This window comes from Myotis nattereri, assembly GCF_964212035.1.
Source record: "Myotis nattereri genome assembly, chromosome: 3".
Taxonomy (NCBI): domain Eukaryota; kingdom Metazoa; phylum Chordata; class Mammalia; order Chiroptera; family Vespertilionidae; genus Myotis; species Myotis nattereri.
In genome coordinates this window covers 22,788,642-22,802,381 of record NC_138077.1, presented here as the reverse complement: position 1 = coordinate 22,802,381, position 13,740 = coordinate 22,788,642, and the positions used below count along the sequence as shown (strand labels likewise).

Here is a 13,740-nt window from a genome sequence, read left to right as displayed (position 1 = left end):
ATAAAATATTCAATTACTCTGGTGGTTTAAAGGTTTGACTTTCAGACTCCTGAGTCATGGGGTGGGGTGGGGTTATTTAATGCTCTTCTTTGGTTTTACTTTATAAAACTTTAACAAGCACCTGTGCATAAAAGTCAGAAAATAAATTTTATCTAGATTAAACAAGAATCTGAGATTAAATATTTCATGAAAATTGCCTGACATCGTATTTGTGTTATGTGTTTTTTAAGCTAACTGGCCACAATTTCTTTCTGACATCACTATGTCTTAAAAATGCAACAAACAGACCTTTCTTTGGAAGAGAGGAAATGGAGGGAAGTAGAAAAAGGGCCCAAATTCATGCTGTTTGGATGACTGGGTCATATACTTGTAACTGATCAAAACATGTAAGACAAATGGATCACTGACAATCGCACCACAGTCTCTCGTGAGAGCTGGTCCCAGACTGAGAACCTATAACTGCCTAAGAAAACATGAAAGCAATATGACACTGACATTTAATCCACATTAAAGGTATTTTAATTTGCACACATTCATAGGACACACTTGTTTGTTAAAAGAAAATAGAGAAAGATTTACGGAACTGATTTTCTAGAAAAAAGAAACACTTCATGCTGTTTTATCTCATATCACAGCTTGAGAAAAACATCTCTTTTAATATGCACATTTACCCTCAACCTCAAATATATATTGACTTAGGAGAGAAAAAATAATTAAAATGTTGGGAGGAGATAGATCTATTCTGTTGAAGTCCTTAAACAGTATATGAGGTGATAAACATTTTTCATCAGTGTTTAATAAATATATGGAGGATACGAGTAATGTCAGTGTATTTTGAGAAAATTATATTCTCAAACTCATTTGGACAAATGTCAAAAACATTTTTTTCTGAATACAGTGGGGACATATTTAAATGTCACATATTCCTTTACATTTACAATAAAACATACATTTAAAAATACAACAGATGAAAGACAAGTGACTTTAGAATAGGGTTCATAACCTTTGTTTGCATTTTATAGCTCATGCTCTGTTAAGCAAATTCTCAAAAGTATGACAATAGTATTTTTACTTTGATTATACTTGTGGTAAATAAAATTATTAGTCTGTAAACTGAAATGCAGCACTTTTATTTGCAAGTTCTATGCAAAATAACCTAAAACAAAGAGGAAAGTGCTTTTATTAAATCCTGTATGTAGAGTTATTGATGAGTATGTAATATCAATGGGCCTGCCTACATTTCTGGCAAGCAGCAACTCTATCTACAAACCACTGATGGGCTAAACAAGCTATTAATGACAGTTGCTTTTCAACACTTAAAATGGTCAGACTGTGTTGTCTGACCACAAGGACAAGTGGGTCTTCACTCTCAATGTTATACAATATATGAGACCTCTGTGGGGAGAAAAAAACCCACAGGTATGGCTCCAGAGTTCTTTTGTTATTCAACTATTAATAGAAAGCAAATCCCACTTAAAGTTGTAAATACTTGTAATCCTTTTTACTAAGGGGTTTATTATCACTTATTTAATTTTACACCTAAGGCTGAATGAGTTATTTTTAGTCCTGGTGTCCAGCTTCATCCCATAAATATACAACTTAACATTTGGAACCAAAATACAGAAAATAATTGTCCTGTTACTCTTACAGAATAAACAATGAACTTTTTGCCCCTGTATAAACCTGTGGAGTGTCTGTCCCTCTGGGTTTATGAATACTCAACCAATCATTTATAGGTTGCAGAATCGTATTTAATGAGTACATGAGAGAAACATCTAGATTCTTCATTAGAAGCAGAAGGCTGTTCATTGGACACGTATCGTTAAAGTCAATGCCCTTCAATGTACTTTTCTTCCTGGTGGTCGCTGGACCAGCAGCATTAGTCTCACATGAAAGTTTGCTAAATGCAGAATCCCAAGGCCCATTCCAGACCCAGAGAATCAGAACCAGTGTTTAAACAATATCCTCAGGCGACTCATATGCATGTTGAAGACAAAGAAGCACTTACCTAGATCACGTTGTCCCCCTAACCCCAACCCATTTCCAATTATTTGACTTTTCAGAAAAGAGAATGAGGGAAGCTTTAGAAACCTCATACTGATCAGGACAAGTCATCTCATCCCCTGCCAAAGGGGGCATGGCACAGCGGTTCTTTTAACCCAGAAACAACCCCAATAAAGTATTCTGACCTAAAAGTGACTTTTTTTATATAGCTCAACCTAATAGGGTTAATCTCTGGAAACACAAACAAAATCACCCCTAGGAAAACAAAGTACTACAACACTAACTGCCAAAATAGTAAACATTGGTATCAAATTGGTGTTACCACAGCACCAGCTAGAGGGAAGAAGTTTGAAAGTGAGTGGGATCAGAAATGGTAGCCTCAGGAAGCATTAATTCTGAGAGGAAATCAGACAAATAAAATACATGCTAATAAAAAGAAAGAAGAAACAAACAGCTAAAGAAAAACACAAGATATGCCACCCCTTTGTCCCTGCTTCTGCTACCATCATCAATTAAAGAAACTGCCCTTCCTCGAACTGCAGAAGAGGGCACCCTACCTAGAAACCCCATCTAAAAAATGTCTATGATTTTAAAAAGGAAGGCAGGGAGGGATGGAAGGAAGGGAAAGAAAGAAGGATTGAAAGAGGGGAAAGGGGAAAGGGGAAAGGGGAAAGGGGAGAGGGGAGAGGGGAGAGGGGAGAGGGGAGAGAGAATCATCCCCATATAAAGTCACTGTAAAAAGTAATCAAAAAATGCAAATAAAAATTTCAATAGATAAAAATTCTCTCCCCAAAACCAACCATAAAGGAAAAAACTCATTCAGATGAATAACAAGAAGAAAACCTAGAATCAGCTATTCAAAAAGTAAAAACAAATTATAAGGTGTTCAAGGAAATATAAATTTGAATGAAAATAAAAATAAAATCAGGAAAACGACTGAGAGAATGAAAACAAAGTGAAGTAGTAAAAGGAGTAAGAGAAAAAGGCGCTGAAATAGAAGATGAGTAAAGAAAGGCTTTATATATCAGGTGTACTGGTTAATAATGGCGGATTTCGTAATCAAAGAAAACATGATAATTTCAAGAGAAACATCAAAAGTGCTTTATTCAAAGTAATGTCCACCGCTAGCTACACATTTCCCCCAACTTTCAGGTAATTTGTGGATACTGTCCCAATAGAACTTTTCTTGTTTTGAGGCAAACCATTCAGAAAACAAATTTTCCACTTCTTCGTATGTTTTGAAGTACTGCTCAGAAAGTGCCATCGATCAGAACAAGTGGTAATCTGAAGGAGCAAGGTCTGGTGAATACAGTGGGTGGGTTAATACTTCCAAGGCAAGATCTTTTAATTCAACGGTTCTCAACCTGCGGGTCACGACCCCTTTGTGGGTCAAACGACCCTTTCAGAGGGGTCGCCTAAGACCATCCTGCATATCAGATATTTACATTCGATTCATAACAGTAGCAAAATTACAGTTATGAAGTAGCAATGAAAATAATTTTATGGTTGGGGGCCACCACAACATGAGGAACTGTATTAAAGAGTTGCGGCATTAGGAAGGTTGAGAACCACTGTTTTAATGTGTCTTAACTGTTTTTGATGTGTGTGATGGTGCGTCATCGTGAAGCAAAATTACTTTGCCATGTCTTCTGGCACATTCTGGTCGATTCACAATGAAAGCGTGATTCAAACTGATTATTTGTTGTTGGGAGTGATCAGTATTAACGGTTTCACCTGGTTTTAGAAGTTCATAATACACCACATCTTCCTGATCCCACCAGACGCAGAGCATTGTCTTCTTTCTGAAGCAATCTGGCCTTGCAGTCGATGTTGATGGTTGACCTGGGTCAACCCATGATTTTGTGGGTTTAGGATTCTCAAAATAAATCCACTTTTCATCGCCAGTTACAATTCGTTGCAAAAAAACTTTCTTTTGTGCCGGTGAAGCAACATTTTACTGATGACTTTTCAGTTTTCTATTTGTCTTTCGTTCAGTTGATGTGGCACCCATTTTCCTTCCTTTAAAATCTTTCATTGCTTGTAAACGATCGAAAATTGTTTGCTGAGCAACGTTTAATCTTTCTGCAAGTTGTTTTTGAGTCTGACACGCATCTTCATCCAATAATGCTTGTAATTGTTGGTCTTCAAACTTTTTCGGTTGACCTGGACGTTCTTTGTCTTTCACAGCAAAATCATCACTTTTAAAGCGTTTAAACCAGCGTTCACAAGTATCTTGAAATGGAGCATGTTCACCATAAGCTTCCCAAAGTATATGATAACTTTTTCTTCAAAATAAAATAATGAATTAAAACTTCCAGCAAATGCTCTTTTATTGGCACGGAATTCGACATTTTTAAGTGTAAAAATATCTGTGATGTTAACACCTTCAGCAAATTTGACATATTAAGTTTTGAAGCTTGCTGTCAATACAACAAAATAGCATATATATCAAATCACATACATATCAACATATGTGTAACTCAATCTACTGAAAAAAATCTGCATTATTAACTTGTACACTTAGTATATATACAATTATACGAGAGGCCCAGTGCACGAAATTCGTGCCCTCAAGGGGTGGGGGTCCCTCAGCCTGGCCTGTGCCCTCTCACAGTCCAGGAGCCCTTAAGGGATGTCTGACTGCCACAGTAGGCAGGAGAGGCTCCAAACACTACCACTGAGCTCGCCAGCCATGAGCCCAGCTTCTGGCTGAGCGGCACTCACTGTGGGAGTGCACTGACCACCACGGGGCAGCTCCTGCATTGAGCATCTGCCCCCTGGTGATCAGTGTGCGTCATAGTGACCAGTCATTCCACCCTTCAGTTGATTTGCATATTAGCCTTTTATTACATAGGATAGAGTGTGTGTGTGTGTGTGTGTGTGTGTAACTGGAGTCCTGAAGAAGAAAACAAAAGGAACAGAACTAATATTTAACACTATAATCCATGAAAACTATTTCTGGGAATGAGAAAAATTAAGTCAACATATGAGAAAAAAAAACAGCAAAATTAGTCAAAAACAATCAACTTCAAGAATTACCCTAGTTAAAAAAAAAAAAAAAGGACAATAAAAAATGGCAATGCCTCAAGCAAAAAGAAAGTAATACATTCTCTACAAGGGTAAAAAAATAAGGCTGATACCAGAGATATCCACAGAATACTTTTTCAGAAAGTCACAAAAGAGACTGTAAGCCAAGCATTTCATGTCTAGTCAACCTGTCATTCAAGTGACAAGACCACAGAAAAACAGCCTGGAATGTGCAAGATATCAGGGAATACTGTACACAGGGGTCTTTTCTGAGGAATACATTAGTGGATGAGTTTTATACAAACAGGAAATAAGTGGGTAAGTATCAGCAAACGAACTGATGTCAATATTTAATAAATTTAATTTTAGAATTGATTCTAAAACAAGGTGACAGCATGGGTTGAAGAATGAAGGATATATGTATACGTATATTCTAACAAAGTAGCAAGAATAAAAAGAGAAGAAATATGAGGAAAAGAAGTAAGGAAAAGTACAATAGAAGCATCAGCTATTAAAGGTAACAGATGGGAGTCAAGGATGCCATATAAAAGGTTAAGTATAAATAACGGGGATTAAAAGCATTATAAAAGATATAAATACAAAGGTAGACACTAGAACAAAAACTCAAACCTTCCAAATTTAATAATAATAATGATAATAACAACAACTTCAGAGATAATATTCCATAACATTCTATACATCTTCCATTAGCCATCATCCTTTGTTCATTCAGAACTACCTTTCAAAGATGTTTTGAATAGCAAACAGTCTTGGAAAATAGAGATAAAATCTGCTGCTGAAGCAGAAGACAGGGACAGGGAAGGAACAAGAAAAGCCTAGAATATAGTGTAACAGCATGTAAGAAAGCACTTAAAAAAAAAAGTTGGGGTATATCAAAAGGACTAGAAGCCATCTTGAAAGTAAACTCCCTAGGAAAAATCTGGGACAACTTGAGCATCAAAATAAATAAGGAAAGTAATTAATAGTAACCTATTTAGTAAAATAAAAATCTGTAAGTCCTTGTTCACAATATATAGATGAATAAAGAAAGTTGGGTAGGCTCTCCTTACAGTAGACTGCTGCCTGCTAAATATGGGAAGAGCAGAAGGATTAGAATCAGAAGAATTGGAAAATCGCCATTTTGCAATTATCAGGCAAGAATCATCAGTGGACAATGGGCACCAACCTTCACAGGCTCTGTCTAGAACAGCCGTGGGCAAACTACGGCCCGCGGGCCGGATCCGGCCCGTTTGAAATGAATAAAACTAAAAAAAAAAAAAAGGCCGTACCCTTTTATGTAATGATGTTTACTTTGAATTTATATTAGTTCACACAAACACTCCATCCATGCTTTTGTTCCAGCCCTCCAGTCCAGTTTAAGAACCCATTGTGGCCCTCGAGTCAAAAAGTTTGCCCACCCCTGCTCTAGAACTTTAAACAGACGTAGGTTTTATGGGTAGTAGACAAGTTTGTGAAGAGAAAAATAACAAGGTACTGGATAGTCTATTATAAGTATACTAGTGACCGGACACACGAAATTGTGCAGCCCCGCCCACCCGCGCATGCCCCGCCTTGAGACCCTAACTTCTCCATCCAGAGCTCGAGCACACCTGGCCCTATCCCCAACCCTTCTGGCCTTCTCTGGCCACTTCAAGCCCTGCCCTCGGTCTTGCGAGTCACCTCAGGCTGGTCCCACTTCCTCTGGGCGCCTCCCTGCTTCCGCCCCGTCTCCAGAGCAACGCAGTGGCTCCGCCCCATCATGGCGCTAAAGGAGAGTGTGGAAGCCTCCCACCTGCTGCGGAGTTTCAAGTGCTGCTTCTTGGCGGCGCATGCACTGAGTGCGAGCAGTGGGTGGTGAAGGACTGGTGAGAGGGCACTACGGGCTCTCACCCCCGCCCTCCCCACCATGGGATGGTCTCACCTCCTCCGGGCGCCTCCCTGCTTCCGCCCCATCTCCAGAGCAATGCCACAGCTCCGCCCTGCAGCGCACGCAGCCTCCTGCTGAATAGTTGTTATGGCATGAGGGTGTCACGACCATTAGCATATTAGCTCTTTATTATATAGGATTAAGCTAAGAATAACATGCTGGACAGCTCCCAAGAAAAGTAGGCAACATAGAAATAAAGGAATGATAGAACAAAATAAATTTGAAAAGATAAAGGCTACATAATGAAGAAATTATTCCAATGTGTGGAATGCTCTTCTCATTTTAATTTTATACCATGTATTTCATAAAATCAATCTATTAGAAGTTATACTTCTAATTGTATTTGGCTATACAGTCAATTCAAAGACGGGTTATTTGTGCTAGATAGCAAGGGCTATGAGTATCTGCTCAGTTGGAAAGTGGAGAGACACACACCAAAGGAGCCCATAACTGCTAGACAGACAGGTTTCATTAATGCTCAATCAATAAATTCTTGAGTTCACTTCCTTCTCAGATTGTTAGCAAGAATATCACTGAGTTTTCTGAATATTATGAGTGCACAAAGCAATATATATATATATATATATATATATATATATATATATATGTATATATGTGTGTGGTATTATGTTATACAGCTATATAGTCATATTATTGCTAATAATTCAGAGCTGAGTAAATTTTATAAGTTACAGAGTTCTTGAACTACTTAAATAAAATACATTAAAATCTACTCCTCGCCCTCCCCCCATTACCTGTTGTACTAATCCAGGCTCTCTCATTCCAAAAATGCATTATGTTTGAAATATATTTGATGTATACGACATTGATAAAAATGAAATATAACTTAGGTTCAAGAATAGAAAAGAATAATTAACAAACAATTGCTCGTGACTTTAATAAGTGGCTAAGCTTCATCAAAGGTTTTTAAATATTTTTAGTTGGAGAACTCTTTCTTCAGATGAAATCTTATTTTTAAAGTTTAAAATTTTACAAAATAACTAAAAGTGGAACTACTCTGGTTAGAGTGAGCAGAGGAAGTCTGGAGTGCCAAATGCTTTGAGGAGCCTTATTGGCAGCCCAAGGCACAGTTAGAAAACCACTGCAGAAGATTATGAGTATAAATAAATAAAATAGTCACTGAAAATGAGATCATACTAGTGAGTATAAAAAATATAAAATATAAACTAAAAAAATTTAAATTATTATTATTTACTTAGGAATATGAACCAAGTAAATATGTCTTTTAAATAAATAATCTATAAGAGAAATCTAAATGAGAAATAATCTATAAGAGCTCAATTTGACACTGTGGAAGATGTTCTTCCTTGTTATAAACCCTCAACTGATACTGAAACATGATGTCTTAGATTAACATTTTTTCCCCCCGAATATATATATTCATATATATTTTTAAAATATATTTTGATTTTTTACAGAGAGGAAGGGAGAGGGATAGAGAGTTAGAAACATCGATGAGAGAGAAACATCAATCAGCTGCCTCCTGCACACCCCCTACTGGGGATGCACCCACAACCAAGGTACATGCCTTTGACTGGAATCGAACCCAGGACCCTTCAGTCCACAGGCCAACGCTCTATCCACTGAGCCAAACCAGTTAGGGCCCGAATATATTTTATTGATTTTTTACAGAAGGGAGAAGGATAGAGGGTTAGAAACATCGATGAGAGAGAAACATCAATCAGCTGCCTCCTGAACACCTCCTACTGGGGATGTGCCTGCAACCAAGTTACATGCCCTTGACCAGAGTCAAACCTGGGACCTTTCAGTCTGCAGGCCGATGCTCTATCCACTGAGCCAAGGCAGATAAATATTTTTATTCTGATGTCTACATATCCTAAATATATGTGCCACTATGAAGTAATTAACAAGGACTTGGGACATCATTTTTAATAATGAGAATAACAATTTTATTTATTTACTTCTAATCTGGACAAATATATAGTTCAAATTTTCTAACAAGGTTATTATATCCTGCTTTAATAATTACCTGTAATTTTTCAAAAATCTGTTTCCTTAGTTTGTTTAGCTATTGAAAGGAAAACCAAAAATCCCTTACAACTCTCTACTATAACTCAAAATGAATCTGCCTCTTATTACTGTTTGTTTTTTTTAGAAGACCAAAAGCACATTAATCGTTAACAAAGCTACAATATGATATACGAATGAGGTCTTGCATTAAAAAAGTACTTAGATTGTATTTACAAAAGAATCTCTCATTAATTATTCAACATTTGGATTTGACCAGAAACCAGAGCATGACTTTGTAATGTTCTGTTTAAATGAAGTACTTAATGTTGTAATGAACAACACTCATTGTGGTAAACTCAATGAATTTTGGACCTGTTACAATACAACAGTTTTTCCAATTTTTTGATTAATGGACATATTTTAATGTAAAGTCAGTTTAAATTTCACTTATGCTTTAAAAATGTTTACTTAAACCAAAAATTTTGCATCTCAATTATTTTACGTTCTAAGCTGAATGTAGTTTAAACCAATGCATTATTCATAAAGCAAAGACATTAGGAAAAACAAAGCTGTGCACTTCTTTCAAAGCCGTTAAATTGCTAAAACATACCATATTTATGCATGCAATATTTGATTGTGTTTTTCTTAAAACACAAGCTTGTCTTTGTCAGATCAAGATATGCCAAAAATTCTACACCAATTTTTGTTTATAATTAAAGCAATCATCAATCCAAGGATTGTCATCCGTTTTATTTCATCTCTACATCAAAAAAAAAGTAATCTAAAAAAATTTAAATTCCCTTGAAATGACAAGATAAATGAAAATGTAAGTGCCTTCACATAATAGCAGTAAGCTGACCCTTTGGGAAATGGTTGACTTTCTCAATAAAAGGTATTCAAAGCTCATTCAAAAGTGTTCATTTGGAATGCAGATATCAAAGATGATGCAAATGTTCAAGAGAAAATTAGAACTTACCAGATGTTCTAATCCAGCTTTGATGTTTCCAGATTCCCTAAAATAGAAGAATAAAAGTTCTAAATATTTGCTAAACCCTTGTCTGCTATAATTTATATTTACCTCAAAACTATTTTATAAATCCTTAGAAGTTTTTCATATATCTTTACTAATGTTCATATAACACTATTTTTAATGACAAAACAATTTACATCAAAAAGAAACAGATAAGTAATGTATATCTACTAGTATTTCCACTAAATTGGTATTCCACTAACAAAAAGAATGTTTCAGATTTTTCAAAGTTAACACACAACAAAAAGAAGTATATTATTATTTTACTATTAATTTACTATTTATTTCACATTAGTTTTCTCTCATTAGTTTGTTTTCTCCAACTTTTATTATGAAAATGTTCAAACATACAGGTTCTATCCACAATACAGATCCTACATTGACATTTTACTATATTTGCTTTATCAAATATCCGTCCAGTAATGGTTGCATTTTTATTAAAGAATATGCTCCTAAATAATATGCTCATAATTTCATAGTTAAACAGTAAATTTTAACAAATTTTTGTTGATATTAATTTTATTAACTTAGTTCACACTACAAATCAGGATCTAAGACTACTGAAATATTAAAAAACAAAGAATCACCAAAAAAATATAAACATCAGATATCATATTTTCAGTATTTAATTTCTTGCTCTTCACTTAAACAGAACACTGCTGATGGAATTAAAAATAAAAATACCTGTGCAAGTAGCAAACATAATTTAAATATATACTTGGTGAAATGTGGCAAATAGCTAAATTTTTTAATCCCGATTTCAGAGGATACTAATTAATTAGTGACAAATTTTTTTTGGCTTTTCTCACCCTGATCAAGTAGTATTTTAATTCCATCAAAAACACCAACCCTGCCCTAACCGGTTTGGCTCAGTGGATAGAGTGTCGGCCTGCGGACTCAAGGGTCCCAGGTTCGATTCCGGTCAAGGGCATGTACCTTGGTTGCGGGCACATCCCCAGTAGGGAGTGTGCAGGAGGCAGCTGATCGATGTTTCTCTCTCATCGATGTTTCTAACTCTCTATCCCTCTCCCTTCCTCTCTGTAAAAAATCAATAAAATATATAACAAACAAAAAAACAAAAACAAAACAAAAAAACCCAACCCTTATTTTTTAACATGAAATTATACTTCTATCACATTGCAGAAAATATTCATGGAAATTCAACAACCAAAACAGTGTTGCATTCACGGTGTTTAATCTTTTCCCCATACCTCTTCTTTCTCTGAAGGGTCCTTTCTTTCTTTCCTCTTTATTTCTGATTTCAATTTTCTTTGCCTATATACTTCTCTGTTTCCTTTGTCTATCTTTCAATCTTTCCAAATTTCCCTTCAAACCCATGGCTCCCAACCTTTGCTCTCACTGCCCAGTCTGACATATTGGGAATAAATTTCAACATCTACTGATTAGCAAAGCACTTATCTTTAGCCATTCTCTCTCTTCTTTCTGTTTCTGGCAATCTTAACCATACCATGTATTCAACATTTAAAATGTAAGGATTTCTAAAACTCATTCTCTGGATGCCCTAATGATAAATGATAGGCATAAATTAAAAACAAGGTGTCAGAAAAGGCTAATAGCTACATAAATAATTATTTTTAACATTATTATTACAAAATAATGCATTTAATGGATCTGGAAGGCAAACAGAATTTCAAATTTTTGCAAGGACATTCTCATATGATCATCTGTGTAATCTGAAATATAAACAAAAAGAATAATGTATATAGTGAAACATCTGACAGTGCAATATGTGTATGTGCACACAACAGTGAAATTGTCTTCCTCTTATCACTGACTCCCAATTCTCAATCACTAATATTATCTTTGTCTTTCTAAAAAAATTCTATATGTATGTACATGTGTATTTCTTCCTTCACGTTTTTTTTTAAATTTTATTTTTTATTAAACCCAAACAGAAACATACTATAAGCACTGTTTTTGGTACCTTCACTTGGCAATCTATCTTGGAGTCTGCTCTATATAATACACATCTACATCATTTTCCCCCATGGCTACACTGTCACATAATGGTTCTTATTAGAAAATAATATTACAATATTAAAAAAAATGTTCAGATGCAAAGTACAAGTCCTTAATTAATAATCTGAAATCACTGGGGCTAGACATGCTTCATCAGAATAGTTGGGAGTTTAGAAAGGTAATAAGGTATATATACTATATGTCATGCAACACTGACAGCATGACTCGAAGCAGCATCTCATCATCATACACATTAATTCTAAAAGAAACATGAATATTCCACAGAATGAGATAAACAAAGGCTATAAGTAGCTTCATTTCAGGGTAGGTTTTGATGTAAACTGAGTTTACCACAAAATTAAGGAAAATCAATTCTCTGAGCTGTTTGCATTTTGGAATCAAGGACAACAAACTATTCCTAAAAATAAGAAAAGATTGGCTAGGCTATTGCTTTGCTATACTTCAAAGTGATTCTTTAAATTAAGTGATACTTAGGAAATATGCTTTTAGAATGGTATGCCTGAAAGAAAACTAGGAAGCATCCTTGACACAAGCCTTTTTTCACTACCAGTTGTAAACAAATGTACTCAATCACAGGGACTTGGCTATTCAACATCCTTAATTACCATACAGATTTAATCACTTTTATCTTCACAGGTACTACCTTATTTTAGGTCTTTTGTTTTCTCTCTGATGTTACTAAGAGAGAGTACTGGTCTCATCTTTTCTCTCCCAGATTACTACAAAACATCCTAATGGTTAAAAATGGGTCCTGCCTTGCACCACATCAATTCACTCTCTATAATACAGCAAAATCTTTCTAAAATGTAAGCTTGATCATGTCAAACCCCTTCTTAAAATGAACGGTATCTTACTACACTCCTGTTTACTCATTCCCTCTGCTTTATTTCCAAAGCTACATCACATGGAAAATGACAATAGCAGCATAACAGACTAGTAACCTGGCTTCACTCACTACTGTCAGATAGTGATATTTTGTCAGATATACGTGTTGCTACTTCAGCTTTTTTAAATTTTTATTTGCATGAAATATCTTTTTCTATCCTTTAACTTTCAGTCTATGTGAATCTTTTGTTCTGAGTGGATCTTTTGTCAACAGCATATATATGGGTCTTGTTTTCCTATGCATTCAGCTACCCTATATCTTTTGATTGGAACATTTAGGCCATTTACATTTAAAGTGATTATTGATGATACATATGTATTGCCATTTTATTTTTTTAATTATGTTCCTATTTTTCTTTCTTCTTCAAGAAGACCCTTTAACATTTCTTGTATTACTGGTTTGGTAGCAATGAACTCATTAAGTTTTTTCTTGTCTGGAAAACTCTTTATTTCTCCAACAATTTTATTATATTCTTTTCAAGACTTAACATTTATTTTTTTGGAAAGGTCGAGGGGGACTTTACACGAATCTGAAGCCAATAACTGGACAGGAAGATAAATAAAAACAAAGCCAGTATGTTGTGGCAAAATTCCAGAAAACACACTGAAAAAATTTTTACAGTTTAAAACGGTTTTACTTTATACATAATTACAAATGTATATACAGCACATGGGTTTTACCCCTTATGTAATGGATAGCTTTGCTGTGTAAAGTAATCTGGATTATAGGTCCTTCCTTTTCATCACTTTGAATATTTCATGACAATTCCTTCTGGCTCAAAATGTTTCTGTTGAGAAATCAGCTAAAAATCTTATAGGAGCTCCATTGTAGGTAACTATCTTTCTTGTGCTGCTTTTAATATTGTCTCTTTGT

The 13,740-nt window shown here is 35.2% G+C and overlaps 1 protein-coding gene across 1 annotated transcript in view; it reads right to left on the bottom strand.

Moving 5' to 3' along the window:
• Positions 1 to 13,740, bottom strand: part of RSRC1 (arginine and serine rich coiled-coil 1) — a 357,359-nt gene that overhangs the window by 164,384 nt on the left and 179,235 nt on the right. Inside the window, exon 5 of the mRNA XM_081086755.1 lies at positions 9,927 to 9,963. Coding sequence (XP_080942881.1) covers positions 9,927 to 9,963 — 37 coding nt within the window. The remainder of the gene's footprint in view (positions 1 to 9,926; positions 9,964 to 13,740) is intronic.